This window comes from Brachyhypopomus gauderio, chromosome 1 (assembly GCF_052324685.1).
Source record: "Brachyhypopomus gauderio isolate BG-103 chromosome 1, BGAUD_0.2, whole genome shotgun sequence".
In the NCBI taxonomy this organism is placed as follows: Eukaryota; Metazoa; Chordata; class Actinopteri; order Gymnotiformes; family Hypopomidae; genus Brachyhypopomus; species Brachyhypopomus gauderio.
The window spans coordinates 28,158,588-28,175,023 of record NC_135211.1 but is presented as its reverse complement, the minus strand read 5'-3'; the positions used below and the strand labels follow the sequence as shown (position 1 = coordinate 28,175,023).

Here is a 16,436-nt window from a genome sequence, read left to right as displayed (position 1 = left end):
TGTATCCAGCGACACAACTACCATATGGATCCAGATCACTGGTGCTTAAGGAGGTCTTGTCATAACGCCCCTCCTATCTTCGGCATGATGACACCCTCTCAAAAAAGAGGGGGGCGCTCTCAAGACGTTAGTTTTTTATAGCATTTTTCTGAAATTCTAAAATAACTGAACCACATTGTTTAATGTTTCTTTTAACAACAGGCTTATGAATTCAGACTATTTTGTTAAGCTCAGTACGGCCCAATAGCGATGCGGTTATCGAATCGTTACTGCAACGTTATAGTTTGCGCATGTATCTCATCCTTACGTCAATAAGATTTTTATTAAAATTGGCTTAAGGAGTTTTGATCTGTGGTCAAACAAATATGTAAGCCGTTTAAGGTACTCAGAATCAATGCTGAGATTAAGGTTTCTGAGGTTAAGAGCATAAGTGTATAATCTAAAGTTAATTATTTCAGTTTGCATTTGAATTAAATTATGGTCACAGTTCTTGCTTTGGGCAATTTAGGCTTTAATTTACATCGCGTTACGATGCACGCATGCTCCAATTCCTTTTATCTTGTGGTCGTTCGAGTAATCGTTATGCCACATATGTGCTCACAGTAACACTTATTTTTAAGGCAATCTCTTCAGTTTGTGACTAATTATGTAGGCCTATTATGCATTTTAGTCAACGTTCAGTGCAATTCTTAATTTAGACATTCATAATTTAAACAGAGGGTTTTTTATATGTATTAAGGCAACCGATTATGTGCTCTATATATGTAATTATTTTTGTTTATTTTGCTATTTGTTGTTGATAGTTGAGATAAGTCATATAAGACGTCGGCGATGGCATTACGTTTTTCAAAAATAAACGGACAAACAAGAGAAGGTCAACGCTAAACGCGCGGTTGTGTGTACTGAGCTTCGGACACGTTTTTGCTACAGATGAATGCAGAAGTTTGACTTTGTGCATTGGTTTTCATTTATAAGGCTTACGTCAGTTATTGACGCAATAATACGCGAGAGGGAGTGCTAGAACGGGTAATATCGGCACTGCTGTGCTGCGGTCGTAGGCACGAGGCCGCAGGCCGAGTGCCGTAGATCAGCACAGCAGTGCCGATATTACCCGTTATAGCACGAACCTCGAGTGTATTATTGCGATTATACCACAGTTCCATTATCGCTGTTTATTGAAAGATTTTGAGTAAAAGAGGACGAGAAAATACGACCTGTTTGGTTAAAAACACTCCGCCAGTTAAAATAGTTCCATTCAATGGCTCGCTGCTAAACTTACACAACACTCGAACAGCCTTACCCAATAAATATTATAGAGGTAAATATACACAAAAACAACTGTTGATAAAGTTGTATTTATTAAAAATAAAGTACAAATATAGCCGCAAGCGGCGATTGGCGGGTTCACACACAAATAGGCATATTTTGGCCTCAATAGGCAAAAGGAAGCCCAAAAGGTCCTTTAGACCTAAAAGTGAAAAGAAGCTGTTTGGGTTTGGCCAGTGTGTGCTCTACAGATAGTGTGTGATGACATCTGCGTGTGTCAGAAAGGGAGACACAGAAATAGCACATCTGGCTAGGGCTGCATCTATGTGAACAATATAGGAAGGCCTATATTGTGTCTATACATGATTGGGCCTGTATATTACAGACAGAGAGAGATTGAGGGTGCCAGAGACTATGCTTTGTTAATTCACTCCTTGCACACCTTGCACGCCTAACATGACTGCCCGTGTATTCAAAGTATGAATGTAGTCTGCAAAGCCTGGCATTACATGACTGACATGACTGGCATGACTGACATAACTGATATGACTGAAATGACATCACTGGCATGATGAACAAAAGTAATATGACTGATATGACTGACATAACTGGAATGAGTGACATGACTGGCATGACTGTAATGACATGACTGATATGACTGACATGACATATGTCTGACATGACTGGACTGACATGACTGATATGACTGGACTGAAATGACTGACATGACTGGACTGACATGACTGTTATGACTGGACAGATATGCATACAAACTATACATACATTTAGGTAGAAGTGTGTGTGTGTGTGTGTGTGTGTGTGTGTGTGTGTGGTAGTGTATGTACTGAAACTATGACAACATATACTAATACATACATACATAAGTATACATAGAAACTATACATACATATAGGTATAAAGGTGTGTGTGTCTGTGTGTTTGTGTGAGAGAGAGAGACAAAAAAGAAGCCAAATATCAGTTTGTATGAGCATGTGTTAGTCACTGAGATATGGGTGGGTATGGCTAGGGAAGTGTCATTGTGAATGCTATAGGAAGGCCTGCTTGTGCCTGTATGTGTGTGTGCCTGGTTAATAGACACAGAGAGATCTAGGTAGCCAGAGCAATGTTTACTTAGGGCACAGAGATGGGAGGGGGAATGTGGGTGAGAGTGTGAGAGAGACTGAGAGTGTGAGTTTCAGCTTGCGTGCGTGTGAGAAGGAGAAGGTGACAGAGGGACTTTACATGCATTCTTATGCATTGTATATAATACTGCACTGTAGAGCCATACGATAACCGATTTAGATGAAACTTGACAAATTTGTTCAGGATGGGATTCTGAATGGGCTTGTGCATTTTGGTCAGAATTGGGTAAAATATGAAAGAGCTTTAAGAATATGAATATTATATGTATCGATGCTGTCCATTAAAAAAATATTTAGCAGGTATAAGTGTCCTCAAATTCAAAATCTTTGGATTGTTTTTTGATTTCACACTCTGTAGAGTATTATAAGACTTTGCTTGACATGATAGTATGAAAATCCTAGGAGGAGTATGAAAAATGATGATTTCAAACTATTATTAACTGTAAATAAACTGTGCATTTTTTAATAGGACATGTAATGGGAAAGTTGTTCGCACTACTGCAAGGAATCAAAAGAGTCCAATTGCATGTTCCCAAGTGGAATTATGTAGGGGATACACTTGCTTTTTTTGCAATAGCGCCCCCCAGTGGCCAATCGACACCCGGCTGGATTATGTCATAGGGGGCGTGCACTTCTCCACACCCAAGAGGTTTCGTGCAGATCGACCAATGGTAAGCCTGTCAAACGCGTGCCGATCACTGATTGGCCGATTACGTCAGCCATTTTGGAAGTATGGCATGTCTGCTTTAGGACCTGGTTTCCAGAGGCCCATAGATGATGTCTGTCAAGTTTCATGTGGATCGGCCAATCTGAGTGCATGGGGCAAATTTTTGCATGTTATAGCGCCCCCTAGCAGGTGAGGTATGGCAACCACTGCGAGCTGCCCCAGACCCTCACACGGAAGCTGTCTGTGAAGTGCCATCTCATTACATGCAAGTTTTCTTAAGTTAGAGTTCCATATGTGCAAAATTTACTATTGAATTTACGCCCCCTCATTTGATTGGCTTGTACTGACTAGGTAGTGAAGAAATTAGCATTTTTGTTGGATACATTTTAAAGTTCAGACTCTTCTGAACGTTTTGATACCACATATGTGCACGTATGTGAAAAATCCAGGGACTAGTTCGCGCTCAAAGATGTGTGTGATTTTGCACATTATGCAAATTAACTCGAAATCTAAGTGGGCGGAGCTTAATGGTTGTATATTAATTGTCCTATTGAATTTAGTCAAGGAATGCATAGGAACTGGAATTTTGGTTCTAGGACCTACGGTGTAGGAGATATGGACAAAAAGTCAATATGGTCTGCTATAGCGCCACCATCAGGCCAATTTGGGGTCCCTGTATGGGAATCTGGTCCTTGGAGGTAACTGAACCTTTTTGCCAAGATTGGGTTTTCTAGGCATTACGGTCTAGGCTGCACGATGCATTTTATGTCAAAAAATGGGCAAAAGAATAAGAAAAATAAGAAAAATACCAGCAATTACAATAGGGTTCCCACACTATGTGTGTGTGAACCCTAATTATTGACCATCCACGGCTGATTCGTTCAGGTATATGTTCAGTCCAGCTCTAAACCAACGAAGCTGCTGATGCCATATAACTCTCCCTTCACGTTTCTGACGGATCCATAAAAACGTCGTAAAAGCTGATTCATTTCATTTTTGTTGATAATACTAAAATCGACTGCAGTGTTGTTGCTCTTTAACCAGGATGTAAATACGTTAAGAGCCCAGGACGTTTGTTTAACGGTATTAATTTCGTTTTTCTGCATTTCCAGCTCATCCAAATCATTATTTGTAAGCATGACAAACCTTGGAGGCTCAGGAATCAGGCTGGTCATTTATAACGTCAACCACCAGTTTCAGATCGAAACAAATGGTTTCGAAGCCAATAGATTTAATTAAATTCGTGTAATTCATTTTGATACTTTTGATACTTGTTTGTAGTTGCGCTGTTTGGCTTGTAAACGCCGCTTCGTTGCTAGGTTACCTGTATGTGGCGGAGTAATACATGGAGAGCTTCGGTTACAGTGCTATAACACGTAATATCGGCACTCCTAGATCGCCTAGATTGTAGGGTCGGAACTAACTGTGGTATAATAATTGATATCATGTTGTAACAACTAGCATAAAACAGTAGATAGTGCCTGAATTATGACATTTAAAGAAAATTGTGTTCTACACGTTCAAAGAGTTTTCATTAGGAATTCAGCTTTTTTACCCTTCTTGTTTTTTTTTTTTTTTTGAGAAATGTTTCGTGATTTAAACTTTATATGCCCACGAACTCAAACTGCGTGACATCTGCATGATATCACCTCACATGGTTGGTTGAACAATAGTGAAGGAGTGAAGGAATGACTTTGTTTTTGTTCCAGAAGGACTAAAATTAGACAAGGCGAAGTTTAATCTTGTAGTGATTCCTAATTTAAACCACTAGGCGGCATCATTTGTACGATTATAGCGTGTAGTCATGAAGTTTAGCCTAATATGACAAAATAGTATTGCAAGCGTGCTGCGTAAAGCAGTTCTTTTCAGTGACATGTCTCAGCTTCGTGTTAGGAGTTTGTGGTTATTTACTTATGTAATATGATCTTTGTAATCTGATCTTTTTAGTCGACAAGTAATCATATCCGCAATGAATCTGTAGGTAGGAATCCATTTCAGATGAATTAGTGTAAACGAGAATGAGACAATATTAAAAGCCTCCCCGGAGTTACACACACATTGCACGTGTCAACTCAAATTCGAATTAGTCAGTTACTAGTCTGTTTATCTGTTTGCAAAGAAAACACCGTTAGAGGAGCTGTTAGTTGCAAGTTGCAAAACAGTTGCAAGATGCTGTCAAATAGCAATACGGCAACAAACAAACTACAAATGAATTTTTAGCATTATATATTTATTTATATTTTGTTTATTAAATTGCATGTTATACTGCTCTGACACCTATACTTTTAACAAAAATGTCAAGTATACACAGCGTATAACGTTAACGTCTACTAATCATTAAACATTTTGAATATTTTTAGAGTATATTGCGTAAAATAATAATGCAAATACATTAACACAGATAAGAAGCGGTCTGCTAATATTATATGACTTATGATAGCCACTGGATTTCACACGCCCCTGAAAAGCCAAGTGTTAAATTTGCTTGCTATATCCTTATATATATTCTTATATTTCTTCCCAAATGGTTTGACAGCGGCTTTTGTTTGGTCACCTGACCTTGGAGTGACCAATGAGCTGCGAGAGCTCCTTCACCACAACCAGTTAAAGTGTAACGGACATGCTAATGTGTGGGATGGTGGCTGTGGGTGAACTGGGATCTCGCCACTTTGAGTACGACCTTTATGCGGACGCGTCACTGATACCGTGTTTTGGGACGAGGTATGTAAATAAATCAGACATACTTCAAGGTTGCCTCACGTTGTCGTAAGACGGTAACTAGCGTTAGCTTGTTCGCGCGCTCCTTGGAAGTTGTCGTGAGCTAGCTGGACGTCTGTGGCCGTTATGCTAACAAAGCTAGTTCACGTAGCCGAGGCAGGATGGAGGGGTAGTTCACACAGTCGGGGCAGGATGGAGGGGTAGTTCACGTAGCCGGGGCAGGATGGAGGGGTAGTTCACGTAGCCGGGGCAGGATGGAGCGGTAGTTCACGTAGCCGGGGCAGGATGGAGGGGTAGTTCACGTAGCCGGGGCAGGATGGAGGGGTAGTTCACACAGTCGGGGCAGGATGGAGGGGTAGTTCACGTAGCCGGGGCAGGATGGAGGGGTAGATTATGCCTATTCTCATATAAGAAGGTTAACTAGCTGAACATTTGGTACCAGGTCCTGAACTCTTGTTCTCACGGTCGCTGTCACGTTATTGGCTATATAGGTTGGTTTCAATAACACGGTTCGGAGGAAATAAAACCGAGTCATTCCACCATTTAAACGTTTGAGTTATGTGGCCAGCATCGTTTAATTTCAGCTACTAAAACGTCTAACGTTGAAGTTTTGTCGCACTCTTTCTTGTTTTAGGTGCCGTTTCAGTTAAGTACAGCGTGACTCGGGGCGATGCGCCTCGGCTGATGCAGGTGAGCTTCATTCTTCACCACAGTTGTGTTTCTGTGATGTGTGGGCCTTCGCTGTACTGCCAAGTCTGTGAAAGGCAGACTAATCATAAAACGATTTAAAATTGTATTGGAGTAGCTTTATTTAGAAACGGGGGGGGCAGGTGGGAGTTGAAATGAATAGCTGGTGCACCCTGTTATTTAAACGTCTGTTTGTTTTGGAGTCGCTTTGAAAATGCTTCAAAGTTGAGATGAAAGTGAGATCGGCGCTTTGCTTCAGTACTGTGTTGGCCTTCAGAAACAGGACTTCACAAAAACACTCACCACAGTGACAGCAGGGGTTTGTATCCAGTTAGTGTTGCCTTTAGATTTTGGGCTATTTTCTTCTCCTCATTTCTAATGAGGGCATATGAAACTATGGCATTAGCTGAATTTGTTGTTTATGTATTCGAGGCCTCAGGGGAGAAACAGTCAGTTCCCAGTGCCGGTTTTGGCCCTTAATCCCTCGGCATACAACCACACACACGCTCTTGTGTTCACACCTCACCACTCTACCAAACACTGACACAGCTTTTGAAATGAACTGTGTGGTTATCCAGCATGCACTTCCAACATAAGGAACAGCACAGGGAGAGAGTCCTACATATTCACAAGTCACACCTGGTGAACAAGGTGTATTATAAGGATCTCTCACCAAACACAGATGAAGTGTTTACTGCTCGGCTGATCTTGTGGTGCTTTAAGAAGACTCCAACTGTGTGCACTGTACAGTGGAGATGAGTCTGAAAATGCTTCTTCACTCTGTCTGCACTCTCAACTTACGGCATGAATTAAACACGGTGTAAACGGGTCCAAACGGATCGTGCTGAACCCGAGGAAGCTACTGACCCGTGCTGATGAGTGCTGTCGATGAAGCCTGTGAGTTTTTGAGTGAGTAGCCAAATGACCATTAAACTACTGGAAGAGCAGTTTAGCTCCTGGCTTGTGGTATTCCTCATGCTGGGTGATCGACCAAAGGCTTCGTCTAGAAACCCAGGCTTGGATGTGCTAGCAGGCCTCCCTGTGAGAAGGTGCAGCAGTGTTGGTCTGGGCTCAGGGTGAGGTGAGAGGTTGTGGACTGATATAACTCTCCCATCAGGTTAAACTGATGTGAAAACAGGACGGGCACAACAGATGGGGCTGATGACACTTGTGTGTAGGGTCACAACATGAAGCGTGGCTCCTCTCCAAGCTCTCGCTCGCAGTTTGAGACGTGAGCCTGTAGTCACAAGTTTCAAGTTGGCTTTGGATTCAGTGCTAGACCACACACTGCGGTCAGTGCAGCCGAGTGAAATGAATCTGAAGCACAGAGGAGTGGCCCGCAGACCACACTGCAACTTCAGATCCTGTGTGTGACCGCATGGCACTTCACATCCATCTCTTCTCCCAGGGAGCTCAACACCTGGGGCAGGTGGTGATGCACCGCGCGGTAGTTAAGGGCCTGGTGGTGCTGATGTTCTAGGTTTTGTGTGCCAGGTCTCTGACACCATCTTTTCCTTGCAGGGTCTGCCATGGCAGCTGGTGTCTGTCTGCTGAGTGACTTGCCCCACACCACCTCCACCGTCAGCAGTGGCGACTACACCGTGCACATGGAGCCTGGTGAGGGCGACCTGCCGTACATGCACACGGAGGCGTTTGCATCTCCTGGTTTGAAAACAAGGCGGTCATATGAAGGAGCAGCACTGTCTGTGTACCTGTGGGAATAGTTCACCTTGTGGTCTGTACCTGTGGGAATAGTTCACCTTGTGGTCTGTACCTGTGGGAATAGTTCACCTTGTGTTCTGTGGAGATTTGTTGCTGTGAAAATGTGGTGTCTTGTTGCTATAGGCTTTGCAACTCTTCTTTCATATGGCTTAATGAAGAAGAAAGTTTCTGCACAGGTTTTGTTTGTTTTTGTTTACGGCAGCTGCTGGTGTGTGTGTGTTTGTGTGTTTGTGTGTTTGTGTGTTTGTGTGTGTGTGTGTGTGTGTGTGTGTGTGTGGTTTTGTCAGGGGTCTGTGTGACCTCGCACGGTGCCCGGGTTGGTGAAACCACTCCGCAGTTGTTCTACTGTGGTGATCCTCTAGCAACCGTGGTGTACCTGGCAACTAGAGGATGCGTGTGTTCCCACGTTGTTTCCGTGGCTCTGTTTGCAAAGCAGGTTTCAACATTAATAACCACAATCGGCATCATGCAGAATAAGCTGTTGTCATCATCCATGTTGGAGTTATGAGCCCTTATGAAGTCTCACATGGCAAGCCAATCAGATCAACCTGTAAATTATGAATTAATGCTTAAAAAAAAATTGTGGATATACTTCTTGATACTGGTTTTGGCTACTAATTAAGGAAAAAATTATTTGTGATGCAATATTGTTTATGAGAGTTGTGGAAATGAATGGCGGTTGTTATTGTGTCATTGGAGCAGCATCATCTGGCTGCGTCACACAACATGCTCTAATAGCACTGAATACAGTACGCTGGTGGTGAGGGCCGATTTGTCGACTCATTGCTTGTTTACTGCGCCACTCATCACCCCCCCCCACACACACACACACACACACACACACACACCTGACGAAGCACAACAAACCCCTGCCTGCCTGGCTTCCATGGCCTCAGTCGCCATGGAGACCACCTCGCAAGCAACTGACACGGTGGTGGCATCGGCCTGATTTCCTCCTTCTGGCGGCGAGCGGAGATGATCCCGCACAGATGTCCCATCCAATCGGGTTCCTCGCAGCGGCAGGTGGCGCTAGAGCGATGCCGTGCGGGGAGTGACGTGTCTCCGCCCACATGGGGCAGCCTGTGGGTGGACGGCAGGAGCCCCAACCCGGAGGCGCTGCCGAGGAGGAGAATGATGGGGAGGAAGAGTGACTCCGCCCTCAAGGTCCTCTCCTCCACCTCCCTAAAGGCGATGGCGGTGGTGGGCGTGGCCAACGCCCGGGCAGAGCCAGAAGCGAGCGGATGTAATGCTACGTGACGTTCTCTAGCTGCAGCTGGTGGTGTTAAGCAGGTTGTGTTGGTGGTGGCTGTGTTGGTAGTGTGAGCAGCATGACGACTGGCTGGTGAGACGGTTGTGTGTGGAGTTGAAGTTCATCTGTGCTCTTCTCTGTTCACGTTGGCTGTGTTTCCTTCTGTGTGTGAAGTGAGCACCCGGGTCCCCACTGCCAAGTACACCATGGTGGGCGAGACCCTGCGCAGCGTGATCCCCGGACACATGCAGTGCTCCATGGCGTGTGGGGGGCGGGCCTGCAAATACGAGAACCCCTCCCGCTGGAGCGACCAGGAGCAAGCCGTCAAGGGACTCTACTCCTCCTGGTGAGCCCTTCCTCCTCCTCCTCCTCCTCCTCCTCCCACACCCAAATGAGGTCAGGTCAAGGTCGGGGTGGGGTGGGGGATGGTGGACAGTTGGCTGGATTACTGGATGGAGATTTACAATCTGAGATGTCGCATGTCTGAGCCCATGCTGTCTCTGTCTCTCCTCAGTCTCTCTCTCATCTCTCTGTGTTGAGATCTTAAATGTTTTGAGTTAAATGTTACTTAAATTGTACTTGCATGTTTTGTCACATTTGTTGTTTTATTCATTTAACTTATTGATTTATTTGCTTCTTGTCAGGATCACAGATAATCTATTAGCCATGGCAAGGCCTTCAACTGAGATTATTGAAAAATACAACATCATTGAACAGTTTTTGCGGTAGGTCTCACTCACACGCACCGTCTCACCGTGTAACGCAGTAGAGCAGGACCGTGATGGAGCTGCTCACCTCTCTCTGCTCTAGATGTGGCCTGAGGTCTGTGATTAACCTGCAGCGTCCTGGAGAACACGCCAGCTGTGGCTACCCGCTGGAACCGGAGAGTGGCTTCACCTACCGGCCAGAGGTCTTCATGGAAGCAGGGAGTGAGTGTCCGTGTCTGGGCTAATGAAAGGCTCATCTCCCCTGGTCCCGTTTAAGACTGAAGTGCTAATTGTTTCAGAGTAGTATTATCTCTGAGGTCTGAGTGATGTGGGGGGGTAGAGTTGACTGCTTTAATGCAGCACATGTGCTCTGGGTCCCAACCTGTCTGCTCCCTCTTCTGATGGCAGCTCCAGAGCTCTTAACAAGCTCTCTCGAGATCGCCCTGCTCGCACAAAGCAGCTTCTGCCTGAGACCATTAGACAAAACCTTCATTAGACACCGCGTGTCTGTGCATGCAGGAGACGTCATTCAGACCAGGGAGGGATAACGAGCTTTCCTGACGCGTGAACTTCTGTTCTACAGAGCTCTGTGTTAACATGCATTTAGTCATACGATTTTCATGCAATATTCTGTCATTGACGTGGTTTTTAATTTTTATCCTAGTGAAGTTTCAGCGTGTCCATTAAGCTGTTGAGTCATATTAAAGTCCCACTGCGTCTTCTCCTTTACAGTCTATTTTTACAACTTTGGCTGGAAGGACTACGGCGTGGCGTCTCTGACCACCATCCTAGACATGGTGAAGGTGATGTCGTTCGCTGTGCAGGAGGGCAGGATGGCCATCCACTGCCATGCTGGGCTGGGAAGAACGGGTCAGAACCGCTCGCTGAAACACAACGCGGTCATGTGTGCGTGTGTGTGAGATGAATACGTCACTGATTAAGTCACACGTTGAGAATTCAGTGTATTTTTATTTTTCATTGTGTACATGACTCCAGTCCAGCTTTTTACCAGCTGGAATAAATCCATTATACAGTGCCCTCCATAATTATTGGCACCCCATACTTAAAATGTTAGCTTTAAAATAAATTAAATTTTAAGAAGAAGAAGAAAAAAAGAAATCAACCTTCAAAAAAAATCCTGACTAAGAAATAATTATTTCCATAAAAATGTTCACAATTATTGGCACCCCTGATATTAGTACTTTGTACAACCTCCTCTTGCTAACAAGACTGCACTTAATCTTCTCCTATAACTCTTCACAAGATGGGAGAATACAGAAAGAGGGATCATTCCTCTTAGCACAACCTCTCTAAATCGTCTCGTGAAGAGTCCTGGGTCTTCTCCTATATACTCTCCTTCAGCTCACCCCACAGGTTTTCTATTGGGTTGAGGTCTGCAGACTGAGATGACCATGAGAGGAGCTTGATTTTGTGCCTTGTGAACCATTTCTGAGTAGATTTGGCCACATGTTTAGGGTCTTGCTGAAAGAACCAGTGATGACCCATCTTCATCTTTTGGGCAGAGGCCACCAGAATCTGGTACAAAATATCCTGATATTTCAGAGTTCATGATCCCATGTATCCTTACAAGGTTCCCAGGTCCTTTTGGAGGAGAAACAGGCCCACAACATCACAGATCATCCCCCATTTAACAGTGGGCATGAGGTGTTTTTCAGCATACTCATCCTTGGTGTTACGCCAGACCCACTTGAGTGTTTGTTGCCAAAAAGCTCTATCTTGGTCTCATCTGACCAAAGCACATGGTCCCAGTTAAAACCCCAGTACCGCTTGGCAAACTCCACCCGTTTACGCTTATGAGTTGGCACGTAGATAGCGCCTGATGGTTGTTTGGGAGACCTCGTAACCCCAAGATGTTACCATTTGATTCAGTTCTCTTTACAGTGAGCTTTTTCTTCTCATACCATCCTTCTCACTGTGCATGGTGGGAAGATACACTTGCGTCCTCTTCCTGTTTACAGGTGTCCTGCTGGCTTGCTACCTGGTGTTCCGGTTTCGGATGAGCGCAGATCAGGCCATCCTGTTCGTGCGGGCCAAGCGGCCCAGCTCGATCCAGACGCGTGGGCAGCTGTTGTGTGTGCGCGAGTTCGCCCGATACCTCACGCCCCTGCGCAGCGTGTTCTGGTGCCGCGAGCCTGCCAGCCGCGCCCTCACGCTCGCCCAGTACCTGACTCGCCAGCGCCACCTGCTGCACGGCTACGAAGCCCGGCAGATGAAGAACGTGCCCAAACTCGTGCACCTGGTGTGCGGACTCCTGCTGGACATCGCCGAAGGCAGACCCGTGGCCGTGGAGCTTGTGGATGAGGCCCCCGTCTTGGCCGCCGAGGTGGAGAAGACCGTGTCCCAGCAGGCCTTGCAGCAGCTAGGGAAGGAGATGATGGGTAAAGGCATTCCCATGCCCCGCCCCTCTCAGCCCTCCAGCCTCCCCTTGGCCAATCACAGCCTTCTCTCCACCCAGCGGGACTGTGAGCAGGGTATTGAGTGTGCGCGTAGACCTCAGTGGCCACTGCAGCGTCGCCTCAGCTTCAGTGACTCCGCCCTGCACACTCTGGGATCCAGGAGCCAGTGGACTGATTACCCAGCACCCGTCTCTGACCCCCTGAGCCAGCGCTGCGTGTCCCAGAGCGGGATAGCGGCAGAGCTCCTGGGGCTCCAGGCCTCCGGGGCACCGCTAACACCCAAGAGCGGCAATACCCCCACGCGGGGATCTCCCGCCGGCTCCCATGCCTCCCTCGACGAGCCCAAGGAGGACGGAGAATGCAGGCATCGCTCCTCATGCGTCATGGAGCGGGTGAAGGAAACGAAGCGCAGCAGGTCTTTGGGGTGTCGGGTCGGTGGTACCACCCCGCTTGCCGCCTGGCAGACGGAAGAGGAGCGTTGCAGACAGGCTCGCTCAAAACGAAGCAACGACAGGCCCCTGGGACACCGTGGGGCTCCAGCAGGAGGCAGCGATGCACCAGAAAGTGTGGGCAGTGTCTTTCCTTTCATAATGCTGCAAAATGACCTCACACCTGAAGGCCGTCAGGCACTCACACCTGAAGGCCGCCAGGCACTGGTGATGAAGGCTCTCTCAATGGATCCAGATGAGCACCTCAGGAACACCATCTTACTATGGCAGGTATTGACCCTTTCAAACCCGAATTATATTCCAGTAATGAAAAAAATATATACTAATGCAATTTTCTGTCTGTAATGAACTCCAAAACAAGACTCAAATATATCAAGAAATCAAATATAATACTTTTTATAGCCATTTTTTTATGTCCACTGCAGTGGACGGTGGGTCTTATCAGTTGTAAAGCAATGCTATATAATATGAATAATTTTATGGTTTGTTTGTTTTTCCCTTTTTGAACATAAATCTGATCAATAAACTAAAACTGCTATCCAAGTTTTGGGAACATCTCTTATTATGAAAAATAATATATATAGCATGTAACAAGGAGAAATAGTTGAAATTATGGTTGCATGTACGATTCCCAGTTCATTCGCACTCTAGGAAACCTCAGAACTCCCATTGCAATGTGCAAGCCTACAAGGGCTTCTATTTCATGCACTGATGCATGTTTGTAGCCCCTCACAGTAGTTTGTTCAGCATAGACTTTTGTCATGGTGGTCATCAGCTCAAATATCTCTTGTGGAATGTATCGTTTGAAGTAGGCATATGGAGTTAATGGTTCAGTGATGTTTGTGATAGGATCTTCTAGTAGACAGCACAGGAGTATAAGGAGTATGACGCCACAGTGCTTTACAAGATATCTTTAGATATGTATTTATTTTTTAATATTTAGATATATATTCTATGTAATCCCAGTGTAATAGCTATGCATATTCTATTGTAACAGATGTACCCAGGATGTTAAAATTACCTCTTGAACTGTTTCATTTCTAGATACTAATATAAAAACTCTGGCCAGCTTCTCAGATGCTTACCAAATGAGTTAATTTTCCTGCTGATAATTAATGCATGTCATAACTGCTAGCCCTAGCTGAAGAGGCTAAATACTTTAATTTGCACTGAATTAAATGACTGAAATCGGTCCTTAAGTCCATCATAGGTGTTTTAGCATGAATCTGGGTTGTTTACGCCATGGATTATTTCTCCATTTTCTTCAAGATGGAGCTGAACTCTAGGGAGGGGGCCTGGGAGAGGCTGCGAGTGGAACGAGACCCCCTGCTCCTCTCTGCCCTCATGTGGTCATGGCTGGAGCAGCTGAAGGAGCCAGTCCTCACCAGAGAAGACCTGGAGCTGCTCACTGCCAATGGCCACAGCCCTCTGGCTGCCCTAGATGCCATGGACAAGGTGAGCGAGCACCAGTGGTGGGACCGATGGCCTCCCACACATACAGTGAGGCGTCTCTGGGGGTGTGTCTGTCCTTGGCTGTGATCTCGCTTGGTTTGTATACATTAACTCAAGGATGCTGATCTGTGGTTGTGGGGTGCTGGTGCCCTGGAGATATTAGCTGCAACACACCTGTCTCTAATGTTTAGGTGCTACTGAAGGTCTTGACGAGCCGGATCAGGTGTGCTAGCTTAGAGCTGGAACTAAACTAAACCCTCAAAACCCTTCAAAGTCTGCTTTGTCTTTGTGTTAAACTTCTGGGGGACTGTGTAAACGTTACAAACGTTGTCCCTGTATGTTACACAGGACAAGAAACAGACCTTGCTCTGTGTCCTGGACTGTGTTGCCCACTTGATGAAGTTGTCAGACGAGGACGAAACTGCTGTTCTCCATCGTACAATCAGAGCATTCACAAGGGTAAGCTTCTCCTGCAAGACCCAGTAACACTCCAGATCAACCAGTAGAGTGTGAACTTCTTGGATGTATTGTAAATGCAGTCATTTGATTGGTCTCTGTTTTTTCCAGTTTGCTACAGATTCAGAGTGTGGGAAACTGGTGTATGAGAATCTTATGGAAATTCTTGTTCCAGTTCTGAATGATATGAGAAGGAAAGCAATGGAGCAGTTGGAATCTTCATGTCACTGCACACACACACCCTGATCATCTCATCATCTCCACCACACACACACACACACACACACACACACACACACACACACACACACACACACCCTGATCATCTCATCATCTCCACCACACACACACACACACACACACACACACACACACACACACAGCCTGGTTGTCTCCACTATACACACTTCTCCTACAAACACCCTGATTGTCTCCACTGGATATCTACATGGGCTCCAGGGGTACTCCATCACACTTTGAAGACCACTGTTGTGATTTTCTGTAACATGGTGTAAGATGACAGGCTTGATGTTCCTAAATGCTGCTCTTCTGTGGCTGCTCTTCTGTGCTCTTCTGAATGTATTTTAACTTCTCAATGCACATGTTGCAAGGGTTTCAGCAATCGTTTGTTTAAAAACTACTGCCATACCTGTGTGTGTGCCATGTATGTGAGCACTTAAAAGTTCTGCACATTTTCCTGTCCATTTGTACTTAACATAGCATTTTGGTATCTTTTTATATTTATTATCTAACTGATAATACGTTATTTATTAAGGCATGACTAATTATCTTAGTAATGTTTGGAGACCTGAATTGAGAAGCGCTGTTGTCACATTATTTGCCTCAATGTCACTTCTAAAGTACCTCTTCTTTGACCAAATAATTTCACTGTGCAAGTTGTCTTATGTAATATTTTTATGCTATTTAGAATATAGCAAAGTGCTAGAACAAAAAAAATAAGAAAACAAAGGCCCATTGGAGGTTTGCTTTGTCTGAAATGCTCAGTTAGATGGTTAGACAACAAGTTTGTTATTTTTCCTCTAAATGTAGAGTAGTCCAGCTGTATTTCAACATTGGTGTTTGTTACAGGTACTGATTCTTGTAGTGGGGTTTTGGTTTGAGGATATGGGACCTTCTGCCCTGTACTGATGGCATTACCTGCAAAACAAGCTGCTCTTTTTGTAAGTTGAGTCCCTGGTGTCTTGACGGAAAGCACTGTAGCTAACTAGAGTTTCAACGTCAACCTCGTTTTCTCATTGAACGCGAAATAATTTGCCTTGGCGTTTACACACAAACATCAAGGTCAACTGCTAGTGGGTTGTAAAAGATGGGAGCCCTGTGGTCCTGTGTCCCTGTGGTCCTGTGTCCCTGTGGTCCTGTGTCCCTGTGTCCCTGTGGTCCTGTGTCCCTGTGTCCCTGTGGTCCTGTGTCCCTGTGGTCCTGTGTCCCTGTGGTCCTCTTCTAGCCTTGGTCCCCTTGGAGATTAAATAAATAAAATGAAATA

At 45.2% G+C, this 16,436-nt stretch overlaps 1 protein-coding gene across 2 annotated transcripts; it reads left to right on the top strand.

Moving 5' to 3' along the window:
• Positions 1-5,640: 5,640 nt before the first annotated feature.
• On the top strand, positions 5,641-16,436 carry ptpdc1a (protein tyrosine phosphatase domain containing 1a). 2 transcript variants are annotated; one of them, XM_077007661.1, is made up of 11 exons: positions 5,641-5,796; positions 6,428-6,483; positions 8,002-8,097; positions 9,626-9,797; positions 10,096-10,176; positions 10,262-10,380; positions 10,891-11,028; positions 12,138-13,294; positions 14,294-14,479; positions 14,825-14,935; positions 15,044-16,436. In XM_077007661.1, the coding sequence occupies exons 3-11, from the start codon at positions 8,010-8,012 to the stop codon at positions 15,176-15,178; spliced, it is 2,187 nt and encodes a 728-aa protein (XP_076863776.1). In that variant the 5' UTR covers positions 5,641-5,796; positions 6,428-6,483; positions 8,002-8,009; the 3' UTR covers positions 15,179-16,436. The 2 variants fall into 2 exon arrangements, with proteins under 2 accessions (XP_076863776.1, XP_076863775.1); XM_077007660.1 differs by having other exon boundaries at positions 10,891-11,064.